Source organism: Xenopus laevis, chromosome 3S (genome assembly GCF_017654675.1).
Source record: "Xenopus laevis strain J_2021 chromosome 3S, Xenopus_laevis_v10.1, whole genome shotgun sequence".
Lineage (NCBI taxonomy): Eukaryota > Metazoa > Chordata > Amphibia > Anura > Pipidae > Xenopus > Xenopus laevis.
This window is the reverse complement of record NC_054376.1, coordinates 12,908,419-12,926,329: the sequence shown is the minus strand read 5'-3', so window position 1 is coordinate 12,926,329 and position 17,911 is coordinate 12,908,419. Positions and strand designations below refer to the sequence as shown.

At 37.9% G+C, this 17,911-nt stretch overlaps 1 protein-coding gene across 10 annotated transcripts in view; it reads left to right on the top strand.

Moving 5' to 3' along the window:
- The first annotated feature begins 185 nt into the window (after window positions 1–185).
- The window catches only part of tcf7.S (transcription factor 7 S homeolog), an 86,966-nt gene continuing 69,240 nt past the window's right edge, over window positions 186–17,911 (top strand). For 3 of the 10 annotated variants that reach the window (XM_018254165.2, XM_041587547.1, XM_041587545.1), the window contains exons 1-3: window positions 188–721; window positions 825–891; window positions 6,895–7,001. In XM_018254165.2, coding sequence (XP_018109654.1) covers window positions 524–721; window positions 825–891; window positions 6,895–7,001 — 372 coding nt within the window. In that variant the 5' untranslated portion in view covers window positions 188–523. 10 annotated transcript variants of the gene reach the window in all.

The window sequence follows — 17,911 nt, the reverse complement described above, 5'->3', positions numbered from 1 at the left end:
CTCTCATTATAGCAAACGACTAAATCTCCCCGAATCTGCACGCGTGCCCCGGCCCTGCTACCGGCTCAGACATAAAGTTGTAAAATAACTACAAATTAGGAGATAAACCATACAAACGAACAAAACATCAAGGCAAGGGAGGAGGGGGAAGCTGAAAACTGCAATTATTTAAAGGTATTTGCATCTGACATGAAACCCATACGCCGAGTATGTCGGCCGCTGTGATAATGACTAGCAGCGCATTCCTCTGGCCGGCAGTGCGAATAATGAAGTCACTGTGACTTTAAGAAGCGATTGCTCAGCCCCCGAGCCGCTCACAATCAGCAGGAGGTGCGCTTTGATCTGCCTTCCCTTGTGCTCACACAGTGCATCGCTCTCTCGTCACCTTCCATTGCACTACTTTCACTCGTCACAACTTCTCCAGCCTCCCCACAACTTTCTCATGCTGCACCGCCGGCCGTGACTTCCAGCAGCCTCTTAGTCTTAGCACTGCCTCCCCCTTCCCCTTCACACACGCAGAGAAATGCCCCAAATGAACAGCGCCGGGGAGGATGACTTGGGCGCCAGCGATGAAATGATCTCGTTTAAGGATGAAGGGGACCAGGAAGAAAAGATACGGGAGAACGGCTTTACCGAGAGGGACCTGGCTGATCTCAAGTCGTCGCTCGTCAACGAGTCCGAAGTCGCCTCACATCCCCGAGTCCCTGAAACTCATCCCGAGGTAAGGGCCAAGTCAAGTTTCGGGGGGGGGGATGCTTAAAAGTTTTCGGGGGATACCATAAGTGGGGAGGTGTACAACTTCTCAATCCCTGCTGTTTCCACAGGCGATCCGTCGCGCACAGGATGTCCAGCTGGTGTATCAGGACAAATTCTCCGCTCACATGGAAGATGGTAAGTTCCATTAGCAACAAACCCCCCTCCTCCTCCTCTCTCTCTCTCTCCCTCTCTCTCGTTTTCATTCAGGCACGAATCCTGCAGATCTGGGATAGATTGGCCAGGCTTGGGGGTCGCTTTACCTCAGAGAGTTAGGGGGTACCTGTGCCTGGACATGTTGTGGGTGGGCAATTATTTGTTTTTAGTCACAGTATCAAGCTTTTCTCTTCATTCCCTCTTCCCTTTGGGAAGTGAACTCTGGAGCAGGGGATTGTGGGATTTGTAGTTTTAACACCTGTGGAACCTGTGCAAGGATTGTATAAACAAATGCTGTAAAAAACATAAAAACAGGGGAGAAACTATGGCTGTGGCTGCAGGGGGGGCCCAGGAGTGTATAGTGGCCCCATGAAGCCCTAATTCATATCCAATTTTAATAAATATCGGTAAACGGGTCAACCTCTAGACATTTTAGGGGCCTTAAAAATAATTAATTGCCCGGAAATATCTAGTTCCGCCATTGCATAAGAAGTACAGGTATGGGATCCAGAAAGCACCAAATGACAGAAAGGCCGTCTCCCATAGACTCCATTTTATCCAAATAATCCAGATTTTTTTTTTTTAAAAAATTCCTTTTTCTGTGTAATAATAAAACAGTAGCTTGTACTTGATCCTGACTAACATATAATTAATCCTTATTGGAGGCAGAACCAGCCTATTGGGTTTATTTAATGTTTACATGATAACGTTAAAAAACCCTCCCCCCTACCTAAGTGGTACCCAGGGCAAATGCCCCTAACTCTTAACTCAACCCTTGGTTCAGATTCAGGCATCAGAGTTCACAGGCGCCATTTTCAGCCGATTCGGTAATCTTCGTAATGAGCCCGGCAATTCTCGTGAGTTTCAGCGCATTCGCACTTGTCGCTAAAACAGAAAAATGCTCCAACTGCACATGCCGGTCTCATTATGAAGATTTCTGAAGAGAAGAAGATGGCGCCTGTGAACTCCGATGCCTGAATCTGCACAGAGAGGTAAGTAAAACGTTAGAGGCAATTGCCCGGGTAACACTTAGGCTGGAGGGAAGGGAGTTTATGTAGGGTAGGGGATATGGTTTTTTAAGTTTAGGGTTGATTTCTCCTTTAAAGAGGTTGTTCACCTTCAAACACATTTTTCAGTTCAGTTGGTTTCAGATCGATCACCAGAAATAACGACTTTTTCCAATTACTTTTTATTTTCTATGTGCGACCGTTTTTCTAATATTGAAGTGTAATTTTCACCCTCAAAAGCAGCTCTGAGAAAAGGGGGGTCGCCGACCCTGTAACCTTGATACATTTAGTTGATACATTTCTTATCTTTGTCCCTGCTGAGCAGAATCCCTGAGTTTTAGTAAAGGCAGCTGTTAGAATTGATACAATAGTTGCTAATACTCCAGAGATGCTGCTTAGAAATGTAACAACGTAAAGTTGCAAAATTGTAACAGTTTAGAGTCTGCGCCTGAATTACTGAGCTGCCAGACTCAAACGACATTCAACTTTGAGCTTAGATTTTGACAAAACCAGTAAAAAATGGAAAGTAATTGAAAAAACTCTCTTTCTGGGGAACAATCTGAAAACAACTGAACAAAAAAAAAGTGTTTGGAAGGTGAACGACCCCTTTAAGTTACAAAGATCCAAATTAACCGGATAATTGTTAATAGATCAGTTATCTGGAAGCCCCAAGTCCAAAGCATTCTGGATAACAGGTCCCATACCTGTATGTGGATACATGAGACTGCTCAGTTAGATTTCATATTATCCAGTACAAGGGTTCTTCGGATACTTTAGCTACCAGCTTATTTAAAGGGGTTGTTGACTTTTAACAGTATGTAGAGCGTTATCTTCTGAGACAATTTGCATTTGTTTTTCATTTCTTATTATTTATAGTAGGGATGCATGAATCCCATTTTTTACTTCCTTGTTTTGTGACAAAAAGTCAAGCGATTTCCCTCCCCACCCTAATTTGCATATGCAAATTAGTAGGGATGCACTGAATCCAGGATTCGATTCGGAATTCTGCCTTTTTCAGCAGGATTCGGCTGAATCCTTCTGCCCGGCCGAACCGAATCCGAATCCTAATTTGCATATGAAAATTAGGGGCGGAGAGGGAAATCACGTGACTTTTTGTCAAAAAACAAGGAGGTAAAAAATGTTTTTCCCATCCCTAATTTGCATATGCAAATTAGGATTTGGTTCAGTATTCGGCTGAATCTTTCGCAAAGGATTCGGGGGTTTGGCCGAATCCAAAATAGCATCCCTACAAATTAGGATTCGGACTTGGTTCTGCTAGGCAGAAGGATTTGGCCGAATCCGAATCCTGCTGAAAAAGGCTGAATCTCAACCGAATCCTGGATTCGGTGCATTCCTAATTTATAGATTTAGAGTTAATTAGCTTTTTATTCAGCAGCTTGCCAGTGGTCGATAGGGTCCAAATTACCCTAGCAACCATGTATTGCTTTGAATGAAAGACTGGAATATGAATAGGAGAGGCCTGAATAGAAAGATGAGTAATAAAAAGTAGCAATAACAATATATTTGCAGCCTCACAGAGCATTTGTTTTTAGATGGGGTCAGCGACCCCCATTTGAAAGCTGGAAAGAGTTAGAAGAAGGAGGGATATCATTCAAAAACTATAAATACATTTTAAAAAAATTACATAAATTATGAAAACCAATTGAAAAGTTGCTTAGAATTAGCAGTTCTGTAACATCCTAGTAGTTGACTTAAAGGTCAACTACCCCTTTCAAATCTGGGCTGCTTACCCTAGTGGCACTTTGCACATTAAATTTTATGTATGTTAAAAAAAAATATGTGAACTCTGAATCGGAATGTCGTCAGCGTATCACACACAGAACATTTTCACTGTTCACATATATGTAGATATACAGTATGTATAACTATTTACACAGTCCTGTAAAATTTGGCAGTGTAGAACATTGTATACAGGGAGGAAATCATTATAATAATGAATAAAGAAGTTTAAATATACAGTTTTGAAGTGCCATGTGGCTTGAGATACTGCAGGAAGAAGGTCCTAGCCCCACAGAGCTTATAATATAAATTCACTTCCGGCCTATAAAGTTTGTAATCTGATTTCTCTATCGGAGGAATCCATGATTCCATAGAGATCAGTCTTTCTATCAGCAGCTGATGAGATGGCCACAGGAGCTCCATGCATCTAGTCTCCTGGTTTGTATTTAACCCAAGGCTCATGCTCTGAACATGCACTGAACATTTACATTTCCAAAACAGATTTGAAATAGAAATATTTCTAAGCTGTAATTATTTTTCCTATACAGTCATTTTTGAGTCCATTTTAAAGGAAAATGAAAACCTGATTCATTGGGGGTTCCAGTATTTAACCTCCAGTTAAACCGATTGCTATGATTTTTTCCCCCAGGTCAGTGCACTTCTAGGGAAAAAATGCACCAGTCTGGAATAAAAAAAAACCATTGCAGCACTGTACCCTCTTACTTACCTTTCCCAGGTGTACCTAGCCCAGACTTTACATTTTTGAAGTTTACGCTACTGCTCTTGTGTGAATCATAGTCTGAACAGCTAGTATACAGAAGTATATGGTGGGACTGCGCTGATTGTCTTTTTTTCCACCGGCCTGTGCAAATATATTGTGATTTTTTATTTTTTTGTGCCCCTGATGAAGACCCTTAAGGTCGAAACGCGTTGGGTTCATTATGATTTGATTTTTGTTTTGTAATTTTTGTATTATTTTTTCTTTTTTGTCTAATAAATTAATTTGGTTTTTCAAAATTAGGTGTGCGATCCATTCCTTTTTCTGTCAAATATATTGTATGTCAGGTGTCTAAAGGTGGCCATAGACATAACAATTGCGATCTTTCCAAGAAAGATTATTCATTTCAACACACACATGTAGAGCTCGGCTGTCAGATTTACAGGTAGAAACAATAGACGATTGACGATTCAGCATTAACAGTGGCCTGACGTTTGGGTGCCTTCAAAGGGTGCCTTGCCGTTTTGAGCGGGACAGTCCCGCTTTTGACAGCTTTTTGTACTGGAAAGTCCTAATTTCTCTGCATTGAACAGCCAAAAAAAGATACAATGTTTCTAACTTTATTGGCTTTTGGCAGAGAGCCCGGAATAGATACTTAAGATACATTTGTAACAGTTTTGTCTCTTGGGAGCCGAACCGATATCCAAGCCTTCTGCAGATGTTCGTCAGCTTGTCTCCCACCATACACCCACTGAATACTGTACGAAAATTTGTTTCATACAATAATAGTGGTGCATGTATTGCCATCTTTACATATTTGCACCCCTTGTCCTTTATCATGTGAAAGGTACCAGCAGTGTCTTGAGGCCTAGAAATTTAGAGGTACGGGTATGGGACCCGTTATCCAGAATGCTCGAGACCTGGGGTTTTCCAGATCTTTCTGTAATTTGGATCTTCATACCTATTAGAAATCTATTAGAAAATCATGTAAAATCATGGTTTTGCCCGCAATAAGGATGAATGATATCTTAGTTTGGATCAAGTACAAGGTACTGTTTTGTTATTACAGAGAAAAAGGAAATTATTTTTACAAATTTGGAGTATTTGGATAAAATGGAGTCTATGGGAGACCGCCTTTTATGTAATTCAGAGCTTTCTGGATAACTAATCCCATACCTGTACAAAAGTTTTGGAGGGTAATGATTCTTCAAAATGTTATGTCGTGTGGCCTGCCGGTAGGGTTGCCACCTGGCTGGTATTTTACCGGCCTGGCCGGTAAAAATTATGCTTGGTGCCAATGTTATTAATAGTAAAAAGCAAGAATATAGAAAGGCCGGTATTTTTTTCCAGAAAAGGTGGCAACCATACCTGCCTGGTAAGCTGCTTGCTGACTTCAGTTCTTATGCCTCCATTTTCGTTCTTCGGGAGAAAAGTGTACCAATTATAATAACATTTCGGCAAGCAAATCACATTTACCGGATGCAGCTGCAAATCTGCAAGCATTGCACCTACTTGTTTACATTGAGAGAGCTCTGTAGGAATGAAGAAGCCTTTGATTTCAATTCAAATGTTGCAAAACTACAACGGGCAGCACCCCACTATTATGTTAGCCCTTGGAGGGATGCTGAGATTTGTAGACCACCATGTTTTCTTTAACGTGTCAATTCTGCCAGTGTAAGAATCGTTGTCAGCCATAGTATTTAGTTGTACTGGATGAAGCACAGATTGTAAATTCCGTGGCATAATTAGATGTTACTGGGCCCCCACGGCAAATTAAGTTTAGTGCCCCAAATAGGAGGTTGTCCTGTTTTACCAATATATGTTGAAATTGCTCATTAATTACGGTCTTCCTATACCTCCTGGGCCCCCCTGTTTCCTCTGTAGTTACGCCCCTGCTTCCCAGCCATACTAGCTGCTAAAAATGTTGTTTGTGATCACAAAATATTATTTGTGCTCACGCACCACATCAGTGGCATTTCCTCTGCGACTGTTGTTTATTGGGTCAGGGGAGTGGTACTAAAATACCACAGGGGAAAATATGTTGTCAGAAAACTTTCACCTCAACACTGGAGCCAACAGAACAAGAACGCCATCCTTACTGTACCCGTGTTTTGATTAGTTTCTCTTGCCGACCTCTTTGTGTTTACCTTGAAGTGACTTCTTGTGGGATTAGTCATTGCTTTGCCTGTGATCATAGGGTAAACAAAGCTCAAATAAATCACGTTTGAAGTGCACAGATAAGTCCGATTGATCAAGAACAAAAGCTGGGTGTCTAGACCTCTGTTTGATAAGGAAATTTAAAAAAAAAAGAAAAGCCCTATTAATGATTTATTGATGAGAATATATTGATGCAATAAGGGATTTTGATGCAATACATTTAAATGGCTTATTTTGGAAGAATAATGGTGATTATTGATTACTATAATATAAAATTAGCCCATACACACTACATAGCCCTTAACTTTATTTTGAAAAATTGCAGTATAGGAAGTAAATATATCTCTTTATTTGCCCTCCAAGGTATTAAACACCAAGACGAAGGTATGTACAAAGGATCTGGATATCCCGGCTACCCATTCCTTATGTTATCGGATCCCTACCTTTCCAACGGATCTGTGTCGGCGCTGGTGAGTTTTGCATCTATTTATCTTAATTGTAATATGCAGAACAGTTTCTGGAAGGGCAACATATGCAATGCACTCAGCATTTATATAGTGTTGTGTATTTTACATAAATAAAGCAATTTTGAAAAAAAAAAAAAGACTTTCTGCTGTACTATATGAAAACACCTCAACTGAGAAAGTGATAGGAACAAACACTTTAGTACAGAGTAGACTTCTCAAGCTATTTTTCTGTTCAAATTGGACCCATGTTTATTTCAGAAACCGCTTTGCAGATCAAAATTTGCATAATAATTAATGAGGTATCACGTTTTAATGTAAATTATTATTTGGTTGGTATCCATATACATAGCAGCAATTTTATTGCTTGAGAATAGCATTCTCTACATTTTGTCTCGAACTTCTGAAACTCTTCATTACTTGTTCTCATAATATGTATTTGCTGTGTTGTGCTAAGGGGGTCTTGTGTGATTTCAGTCCATCGGAACATAAATGTTCATGTTCTGTTTAATTCTCTAGCAGTGTGCCTGGGTGAACATGTGTTCTAATAATGCTTTGAGTGGGAACAAAAGTCACTGTAATGGTCATTTTGTGTTCATGTGCGCATTGATCCAAGGTAGCTTATATCCAGATAGGGTAATATCGACGTGTTTTTACATTTTTACATCAGTGGGTCTGTTTTTAAAGGTCTTGATTGATTGGCATTGATTTAAAAGATTTAGGATTCTGGTTAGGATGGACAATGTAGGTAGCCCACTAGGGGCCTTTCATTAAGTACTACTTCAATTTGAGAGGGGATTTACACAATCCAACAACAAATATTGTGATTGGTCTCCATCTCAGAAGGTTAATTTATCTGTTGTGTGTCAGTCGGCCAGCCATCCTTTTGACGTGTCACTGACTGGAGAGGGTGTTGATGTTTTCCATTGCATTCTTTATCCGCCCAACCCAAAAGTGGTTTATATGAACTTTCTATTGTTATTATAGAAATCCAATAAAAAAAAAAAGTTTCCTCGAATAATACTGTAATACCTAGATCCTTTATAATTTGTCAGTTTGTATAGAAGTAGTAGGAAACTAAAGAGATGACATTTCCTTGTTCATTTTCATTAAAATGGGTTTGGTGTCTGATAATAAGCAGCATGTGGTATATATTAAAAAACAGATGTGGCCTTTCACATATAGTGTCCTACCCATACCTTCCACCATATTTGTTTTCCTTATTTAATTAAATGAACTCATATCACTCGGCTTACTTCTAGAATGATTTCCTATGTAAAACGACTATTTTTCAGGCTACATTTTAAAGAGAAATGTATTTCCTGTCTGAATAAAATCAACTATATTTTACGTTGTGCTAACATTCATGCAAAATTTGACTTTAAATGATCAAAAAAAATGTTATAATAAAACTGGTGGGAAACCAGTAGCTCTGTAACTTATCAATGCCATTCTCCTAGTGTCCCGTTTAAACATAACTTTTACAGCTGACTAATCTAGTAAAAGTCCACGCTCACAGAAAACAATCTTATTAGGTTTTTATCCCTTTAAGGGTTTGAATAGATCGTAGGCATGGTTTTGCACAAAACAGAGAAAGCCCAAGGTCTCAAGCATTTGATATTTTCACATTACATTACAGATCCTCCACCTGTACATACAGCTAGATATAAAAAAGTACCTTATATCAGTGTAAATTTGATAGATTATAGCATTACTTATGTAAACAATATAGTTTATCCTTTGCACATTTCTTTTTCCAGGTGTACTGGGCTCTAATAGCATTTTTACTAATAGTATTTGTTTTTAATGTTCCATTGTAATGTATACAGAAAGTGAAATCATACTTTCAATTTACTGGCACAGTGTGTCTGTGTATTTTATATATATATATATATATATATATATATATATATATATATATATATATAGGGTTTGTTGTATCCTATATTTATATGTATACAATTAAACATTTTTTATGTGTTTGGGGGGGATGTTCAGAATAATCTCTTATCAAATTTATGACACAAAGATGGTTTGCTACTAATTTCTAAAGTCGTAAGGATTTTTAAAAATGAAATACTTAGAACTTGTGGTTGGCAAAAGGCAATGGTGTCCCCATGAAGGTAACAAGATAGATGAAGGTTTAAAAAAAACACATCTCCGTCATGTCTAGCATTTTAACCAAGTGAAACCTGGTTAATCCAGAAGTCAAAATAACGTCATCTGAAGCTTTTTCCAATTTGCCAAAGATGGGGGAAGGTTTACTTTGTGACTCCAATTGGATAAGTCCCTGGATCAACTTTGTTCTTAGAGTTAATTTTAGTAACCCTGTATATTTTTTTGGTCACGTAAATCCTGCATGGCTTTTTGCTAATACATACGAAGGTAAAAACCCAGCTGCATTTGGTTCTGGTTTGTCCTAAATGGTCCCAAAGGCACACATAAGTGAAAAGGGGTGCCTTGAATTTTTAGGCATCAAAGGCATCAAACTCTTTCTTGAAGCTATACAGTAATAATAGCTTTAAAATTTGTATTTTGGATAAATGAAGATGAAGAGAAGATGGAAGTATAGTGAGAGAATAATGAGGAAATCATTCGTATTTTGTCAACACATGGTAATGGGTCTGACTGTGAGTCTATAAATGTAAAGCTTTAAAATTGTTGATTTCAGATATCCATTGTTTTCTTGAAGACACAAGGCTGTTCAAAAATTAACTCTGCAAATTAACTCTGGAAATCATTCTCAAAATAATGAGGCCAATGATTACGCAGGTCTTAAATTTGGTCCACCAAGGACTAAATGATCACAGAAAAAAAAGTAGCAATGGTAATATTTAATAATATGTTGACCAATCAACCTGTGTTTCTGTGTTCCGTAGAAAAGAACTTGTAGAAACCATGACACCAAATAAAAATGATTGGCTTTACAGTGTAAAGCTTCTATAGAACACATCTTAAAGGGCTGAGCCACTGTCCTATTGGTGAAGTTTAGACTAGAGTCTACATCTAAATGATCATTATATTTCTACCTATGTTTATAGTTTTATTTAACTTTTTTTAACATCAGTCTGATAAGGGGCCTTTTCCAATCTCTTGCCAAAAAAAGTTGCTAAAAGTTAATTGTAAAACACAGATAATCCTATTTTCTCTCTCCTTGCTATTATAAATGTTTTAAAGTTCTCTTTATTACACTTTTTCTGAATGCTATAGATATTTCATGTGCTTTTGCTTCACTGTCTATAAGATTAGGAGCTTGAGAAACTGAAAAGGGGAAATGTGCCATTTTGTTTGTACTCCTGAGTAAAGTTCTATATTTTATGATATAAAATGTGCCATAGTATAGAATGTTTATCTTCAATCCATTTTCATATATTTTAAGGTATTCTCAACAGGTATTTCTCCTTATATAAAAAAAAAAGTCATTAAAAAAATTAAGATTTTTTTTAGACAGTCCCCAAATGATGTGCTATGAGAAGGACTCTTAAACTATCCACACTAAGGTACTGCTGGACTATTCAGTTTGCATTAGATTTAGCCATACACTTTGATGGACATTGTGAACTAGCTGATACACCTGCAAAAGCCAAATAACTGCACAGTTTGGTAAGTGTACCCCATCTTTCTTCTGTCTTCAGAGCAATTCTGACATTGAATTTCACAAAGCATGAGACATGTACCCATTAATGGTCTCTTGTATTTTTGACTTTCTTGAATTAGCACTGGAAAATCACTTGCAGCATAGATCAGGGTGTCCCAAGACTTTAGTAGCTGTAAACCAAATACATTAAAAAAAAAAAAAACGACACCAGTGTAAATAATCAGATTTTAACATTTTATGCCGCACTCTAAACCTTGTCGTGCACCAGAAAACAGCTATCTCTTTTACTTCTATGACGTGCCCCATTTTGCTTCCAGACTCACAAAGCAAGTTTCAATGGGGATAAGTTGATAGTATGGAGTCACATCACCTTATCCTCACTGAGACCTGCTTTGGGAGTCTGGAAGCAAAATGGGGTGCTCCATAGAAGTGAAAAAAACCAAATACACATGCCATTTTAAACAAAAGGCTCTTTTGGCTGTAAGATCTATGGTTTGCTGTTCTTCAGCCTCGTGCGGACTACAAATTCATGTTCAACTTTTTGCTTGTAAAACTAGCCTTGAAGCCAGGAATTATAAAAGTAGTACCTGCTTTCATTGGGAGAAACCTCACAAAGGTGGTGAGCAACTTCTGAATAAGGTGCGGTTCGATTAATGGCATTGATTAGAGATATTTAATTTTTTACAAGTAATGGGCAGATTATTTCCTCATATAGCTTGATCGAGGACTAGATTTTGTTAAAATGATGCTGTCATTCAGTGAAGTCTGTTGAGCCCTTGATCAGACTGGGGGCTATTAAAATCAATTGGAGGGCCACATTCTGCCTCCAGCTGGACAGCCCTGGCATAGATGAATATAAAGGTACCAAAGAATCTCAAGTGCTCTTGATAAAGGATCTCAGGTGGAAAATGGATATATTGCAACCCTGTGCTCTGTGATTTGGGAGGCATATCCCTACTGACATTATGTATTTGCAGAAGGATATGTTATCCCAATAAAGAAAGAATGAAAAAGCAAGTTTGAAGATCTGCCTCAAATTTAGATTCTGCTATTGTGTTAATAAAGATATTTTAAATTCCTACAGAAAAGCTTTGTCTGGTTGCTAATGATCTTTTGAATTTTTTCAAGCAGTATTACGAGCATCCAAATAAAAGCACAGCTATCGGTTCCAAAGCTGATTTTGAAAGGATTTATGCTAAAGCAAAAAATGTATTGGTTTTGAAGTCTATTTATTTGGCATGGCTGGGTGAAACTTCTCACTTCTGTAGCTTTTGTTTCGTTTTGTATTCAAACAAAACAAAATTCTCTTAGTAAACGCCACGGACCACTTAGATTTGAAATGGGACACATTAATATGTGAACAGGGAATAACTCCAGGGACGGTCTTGTTACTCCTTTCCTTCTTAAAGGAGAAACAAACCCTTGCTACTAAAATCCCCTACCCTACATAGACCCCCCCTCTCTGCTCCCACCCAGCCTAGGTGCTAACTTTGCTAAATGTCCCTAACTCTTTACTTACCCCTCGGTGCAGATTCTGTCCAGTGGAGTTCATGGGTGCCATCTTCTTCTCTTCGGTAATCTTCGTGAAGTAAGTGCCGTATCGGCGCATGCACAGTCGGAGCAATTTTCTGTTTCGGGACAACTGCGCATGGGCCGAAAGTCACGGAAATTGCCGAAGCACAGGTGAAGACCCGAAGATTACCAAAGTGGCCGCTGGACAGAATCTGCACCGAGGGCTAGGTGAAGAGTTAGGGGCATTTAGCAAAGGTAGCACCTAGGCAGCAGGGAGGGGGTCTATTTAGGGTAGGGGGTAGGGGATTTTAGTAGCAAGGGTTTACTTCTCCTTTAACTATTCCTACAAATTCAGTTATATATTTCAATTCTTTTCTGCTGTGGTTTTCAGTGAGCTTTCCATCACAATAAGATCCACTCGTTTGGCGAGGTAGCCAAAGAAATGTTTGACCCACCAACAGCGGGACGATAACGCGTTTATTCAAATGGATTACAACAAAGAGACTGGGCACCGGCGGAATGAGGACCACGTGAACTCGCCTATGCAGTCCTCAATTGCCAGAAAAATCAAACCTCCTTGATCGATACCTTGGCCAGATATCAATCGGGGAGACCCGTCGAAAGCCCCCACACACGGGCAGATAAGCTGTCGAATCGGTCTAAAGGACCAATATCGGCAGCTTTATTGTGCTCGGGTACAGCCACCTTATGATTTGGGGATGTGGCACACATTAAAAGGACAATTTGAGTGTTGAAAGCCGCATAGCATGTTTGACTCATTTCAGAATGAAAATATTCTTAAATCCTGTGAACCCACCGAAAAATAATAAAGCACTAAAGGTCAATTTGCAATCATCAAAAAACACAGGGTTTCAGAATCTGTTGACATGTTTAAAACATGAGAATTGAGCAACAGATTCTGGTTGCCTTTGCCACCTTAAATGTATACTCTCATTACATAATATTCTAATCCATCTCAACTTCTTCCTACTGTTCTGTTTTGTTACTTAAATCAACCTTGTATACAATCATACTTTCGTAATCTTTAGATTCCTGTTTTTTTGCTCTTTTATAGCTTAACACTCAATATGGTGGGCAGTAATTGTGGGACACACACCCTTAAATCAGTTTAGTTCCGAACAAACTCTAATCGCGTGTGTACCCTTAAAATGAAATTTGCCGATCAAATTGATTACCCCAAATTTGAAACCCGACCAACCATTGATCCACAGGTGTGTGTATTGGATTTTCAGTGAACTTGATATGTGATCAGTTTCTCTAAAAATTCTCTGTTAAAGGGGTATTTTATCTTTAAGTGGACTTTTTTTTTTTTGTATTTTATACAATGCCTTATTCTTTGCAACATTTTAATTGGTCGTTTTTCATCTTTTGTATTATAGCTATCGGGTATATTTTGTGGAATCCTTGGGGGTTTTCCCATAATTTTGATTACCATAGCTTAAGTCTACTTAAAACTTTTTTTTAAGTCCATAGAATTGCTTTGCCTCCAATATGGATTAATGAAGCTTACTTACCAATGAGTACGATATTCTGTATCATTAAAATGATTTTTCTTGGCATTTCTGAGCTTTCTGAATAATGAGTCCCAGATAACAGAGCCCATATTTCCCTCTCTTCTGCCTTTGGGAGACTACAACTGGGGGACTACAATTTTTTGTTATTGTAATATCTTAATATTATTTAATTCAGGTCCTTCTAGTCTTTCATTCAAAACACTGTCTGGTTACTAGAATAGATTGAATCCTAGCAACCCCATACCTGTTGCATTTTCAAGCTGAAGAGCTGCTGGACTAAAGGTGAACCGTCCCTTAAGCATGGCACACTCTTCAGGCACAAATAATAATGTATACATACAAAAACAAGTATGACTAAGCCAGCCAAAATGTTGTTTAATGTTAAAGGTGATAGCATGAACACAATTTATTCTAATTTCAAGAAACATGTTGTCATATAGCACATGCAGGTCTAATGGGATGCACCACATCCTACATACACAGAGATCAAACTGATCTGTATACTTACATATAATTTACAATACCACCCAAAATTTCAGCCTCACTAATTAAATGTCTACAGGCACTGACAGAACCAGTCCGGTGGTGGCAAACCTTCAACACTAGTTAAACTTCTGGACCAAACACTGCCCATAATTGTTATTTCTCAGAAAAAACAGAGAAGGACAATGGACTAGCAGACACCTTCTCTTCCACCAAAGAGGATTGACACTGGATGGTGCTTTTCCTCAACAGGTAAGGTGCAATATTCGGAGGGGGGGATGCAATGATAAGGTTTGGGAGGCTGACCTCTCTAGAGCTCCTATCTTATATAAGCCCTTTTTCATTTATCTTTAAACCAAAATAGAAAAAAAGATGAGCTCTGTACTGAATTACAACTTTGCGACTCAGAACCCTATACTATAATTTTCCATTATGCAAGGCTGCCGACTAATGGACTTTTTTTTTCGAAGCGTGCGCCAATTTCCATGTAGCCATGCATTGTACTTCTAAACAAATTTCTTATAAGCCTGATTGGAACACTGTTTAGATTTAAATAAAGTGTTCACATCTCATCGTTTAAAAAGTGACACCCCTAAAATACACATCTTGCATGTCTGATGAGTTTCTAGTTAGTTCATACTGCATGGGTGCGCCAATACAATCTGCAGCATTTGACAAGGTTTAAATAATTTAAAAAAAAAACATAAATATTCATGGTTCCTTTTGAGGTGTTTTTTTATTTTTTTAAGGATAATTTCACACTGGTGTCTGCGCACAATGAGCAGATCGTGGCTATTGCTGACACTGTCTGCAGGCATTGGACTTTATTGACATTAATGCCTCTAGAGTCTTTTACTGGCCAATATAATTTGTTGGAACTGTGAATATGAGCCCATATGCAACACAATGCAACATATTTTCTGTTTTATGACTAGTAAACCAGTCGATTTAGCGGTTAAAAGTCTAGTTCAGCAAATTGTCATGTACTTTAAATGCTTCATTTTATCACTAGCATCTTCAGCCGGGATGTTGTCTCTGAAATTTCAATATGCATCCTTCAACTCCATTTTAAGGGCAAGGACTCTTCCGTCTTACTTTACTTTTTTTTTTCTTTTGGGCTGTATTTTTTCTCATAGAACTGAGTTGTTCTTTGACTCAGCCATATGAAACCCATTAAAATCACTCTTGTAAAATCCACATCACTTTACCACATGAAAGAGTGAATCCTATAAATAACCCTGTTCAGAGGATGCTGGGGTAGTCACAATTTCACTGATCGTGAAACGGGTTTGTTCTTAATCTGTGCCTAGAACAAGCCTGCGCTTTGAACTTTCTAAACCGTGTTTGTTTTGGGTGTCCTCCCATCATTTATGTCTCCCTTACCCATTTATAAGCAGCGCCTTCTTACATAATTAGAGTGTAAATGAACAGTCCCACAGCACCCAAATTTGCCTTCCTTGTGTCTTGAAGGAGCGTTCCAAATAAGTGTCTGGTTCAATTCCTTCCCGTTCTCTGCAAATGCCCAATTAGTTACTTGTGGTTGTAATGCAGACTGTTGGACCCTTTAGAAACCAATAAATCTACATAGAACTCTTTTAAAAAAAAAAAAAAAAAGTTTTTTTTTATCTCTTCAATGTTGCAAACTTTATGTTGTATGTGTGTTATTTTGGTGTTCCCTGAGATCATAAAACACTTTGATTTTAAAAGTGTTTTATCTGTTTCTTATTACTTTAAGGTCTCTCCTATTACCCTACCATGGGAACTATTTATGTACCTATGAAAGTTTTGTTTTAGGGGTCATTTTTGTCAGCAGTCAGTTGAACGTTAAACCTCCTATATTAAAGGAATTGGCATCAAAATGTGCTCTTTGCACTTCCATAAAGTTACAACCAGCGCTGCTCTGTCTATCCTGCCTCCCATTTTGAAAAGAGTGGAGTTGCACAGAACCCTGGTCCGACGATGGTGGAAGCTTCAATGCAATGAGGTTCCCCCAGCACCGTGTGTCAATAGACGCAGTACACTTGCGGACAAAAATAACCCCCCCCCTCTTTTGTTTCAGGACAACATAAATAGCACCACTTCAGAAATAACCATATTTAAGATTGCAAGGATAAAAATGACCGTAAAAGTAAATTTACTCCAGAAAAGCATATATTTTTTAAAAAGTACATATTCAAATGAATCTAACTTGCGTAAATGTGTCTTTTTACATCAAACTACCTAACTGCAATTCTTTGCTAAATTTTGCAGTGATTATGGAATTTCTAAAATCACATCAAAGCATTTTACAACATTATTGTCCACATACTCTTACTCAAAATGATAAAACATCCTAAATGTGAATGCCAGTGGTCTGCTGACCAGTTTGATAGCCAATATGGAGTCACTCAAATGAAATACTAGTATCCAACAACAATGCCGAATATAATAAAATTACTGAGATCCAATCAAAGTCATAATAACTGCACAGTTATTATGTTCTGGCAGCGATGTGGAACTGAATGTGGAACTGAAATTTAATGTGTGTGTGTCTGTGTGTCCACTGCTGTTGGGATGCTCAAATGAATAATGGCAGAAAGATCCGCACCTACGATGATAAAGTGAGGATCTGCTTTACCCTAGCAACCAGGCAGTAATTTGAATGAGAATATGGAATGTAAAAAGGGAATGAACCGAAGTATGAGTAATAAAAAGCAACAATGAGCACTGATGTTTTTGTTTTGGTTATGTGCACAAAAAAAATTCTTTTGTGCACACATTTTAAACTTGTTACTGTCACACCACTTTTAGAAGTGTATACACACGTATACACAAAAAACTCACAAAGAGGGCTTTTTTTTTTTTACTTTTTCATTTTACTAATTTGTGTAACTTTTGTGCTCAAGTTGGAATAAATGCTAAATTCTTTGTGAGAACCACAAATTTGTTTTATGCACTGTCCTCAAAATTTGAGGGAACCCTGTTAAGACACACCCCCCCCATTTGAAAGCTGGAAAGAGGCAGAAGAGAGAGGTAAATTATTCAAAAATGATTTTAAAATATTAAGATCAATTACAAAGTTTCTAAGAATAGGACATTCTATAGCACAAGTAAAATATGGTCAAGTTAACTCGAAGGTGAACTTCCCGTTTAAGTCTACTTAACAGAACTTAAAAATGGACTATAGGGGCAGGGGCCTTCCCATATTTCAGATATTTCTGGATAATGAGTTTCCAGATGAAGGATCCCATACTTTAGCTGCCTGAGCTGTTCAAAATGGAGGACTCGCCACTGCTTTGTTCAAAAGTTTTGTGCTTAATGTGCTTGAAAATGTAAAGATATGCAGTACCAATCTTTTATCACACGTGGCAGCAGAGAAGTTTTCCAATATTGCAGCAAAGACTGAGATTTAATCAGCCTGAGAAGCTTCACATTTTAATTTAAATGAAAGAGGTGATCATTTATTTAAGGTCATCAACTCACACAACTTTATTTATATCTATATATTTATGTCCATATTTCTTTGTAATAATAAATAAATAAAATCCAAAATAGTGGATTCGGTGCATCCCTAGTTTAGATTAAACATCACAGAGTATTGACAACAGAAGCTGCAATACCATATATATATATTATTCAGAATAAGGAACATTTATTAAAGGTTGAATTTCTAATTTATGTGTTTTTTTTTTTTAAACTCTTATTTAATTCGAATATACTCCAAATTCAACTGCGGGGTTATTTGTAAAAAAAAAAAAAATAGAATATCAAAAAATTGGACGAATATTCCCAAACCCGAAATCCTGAGG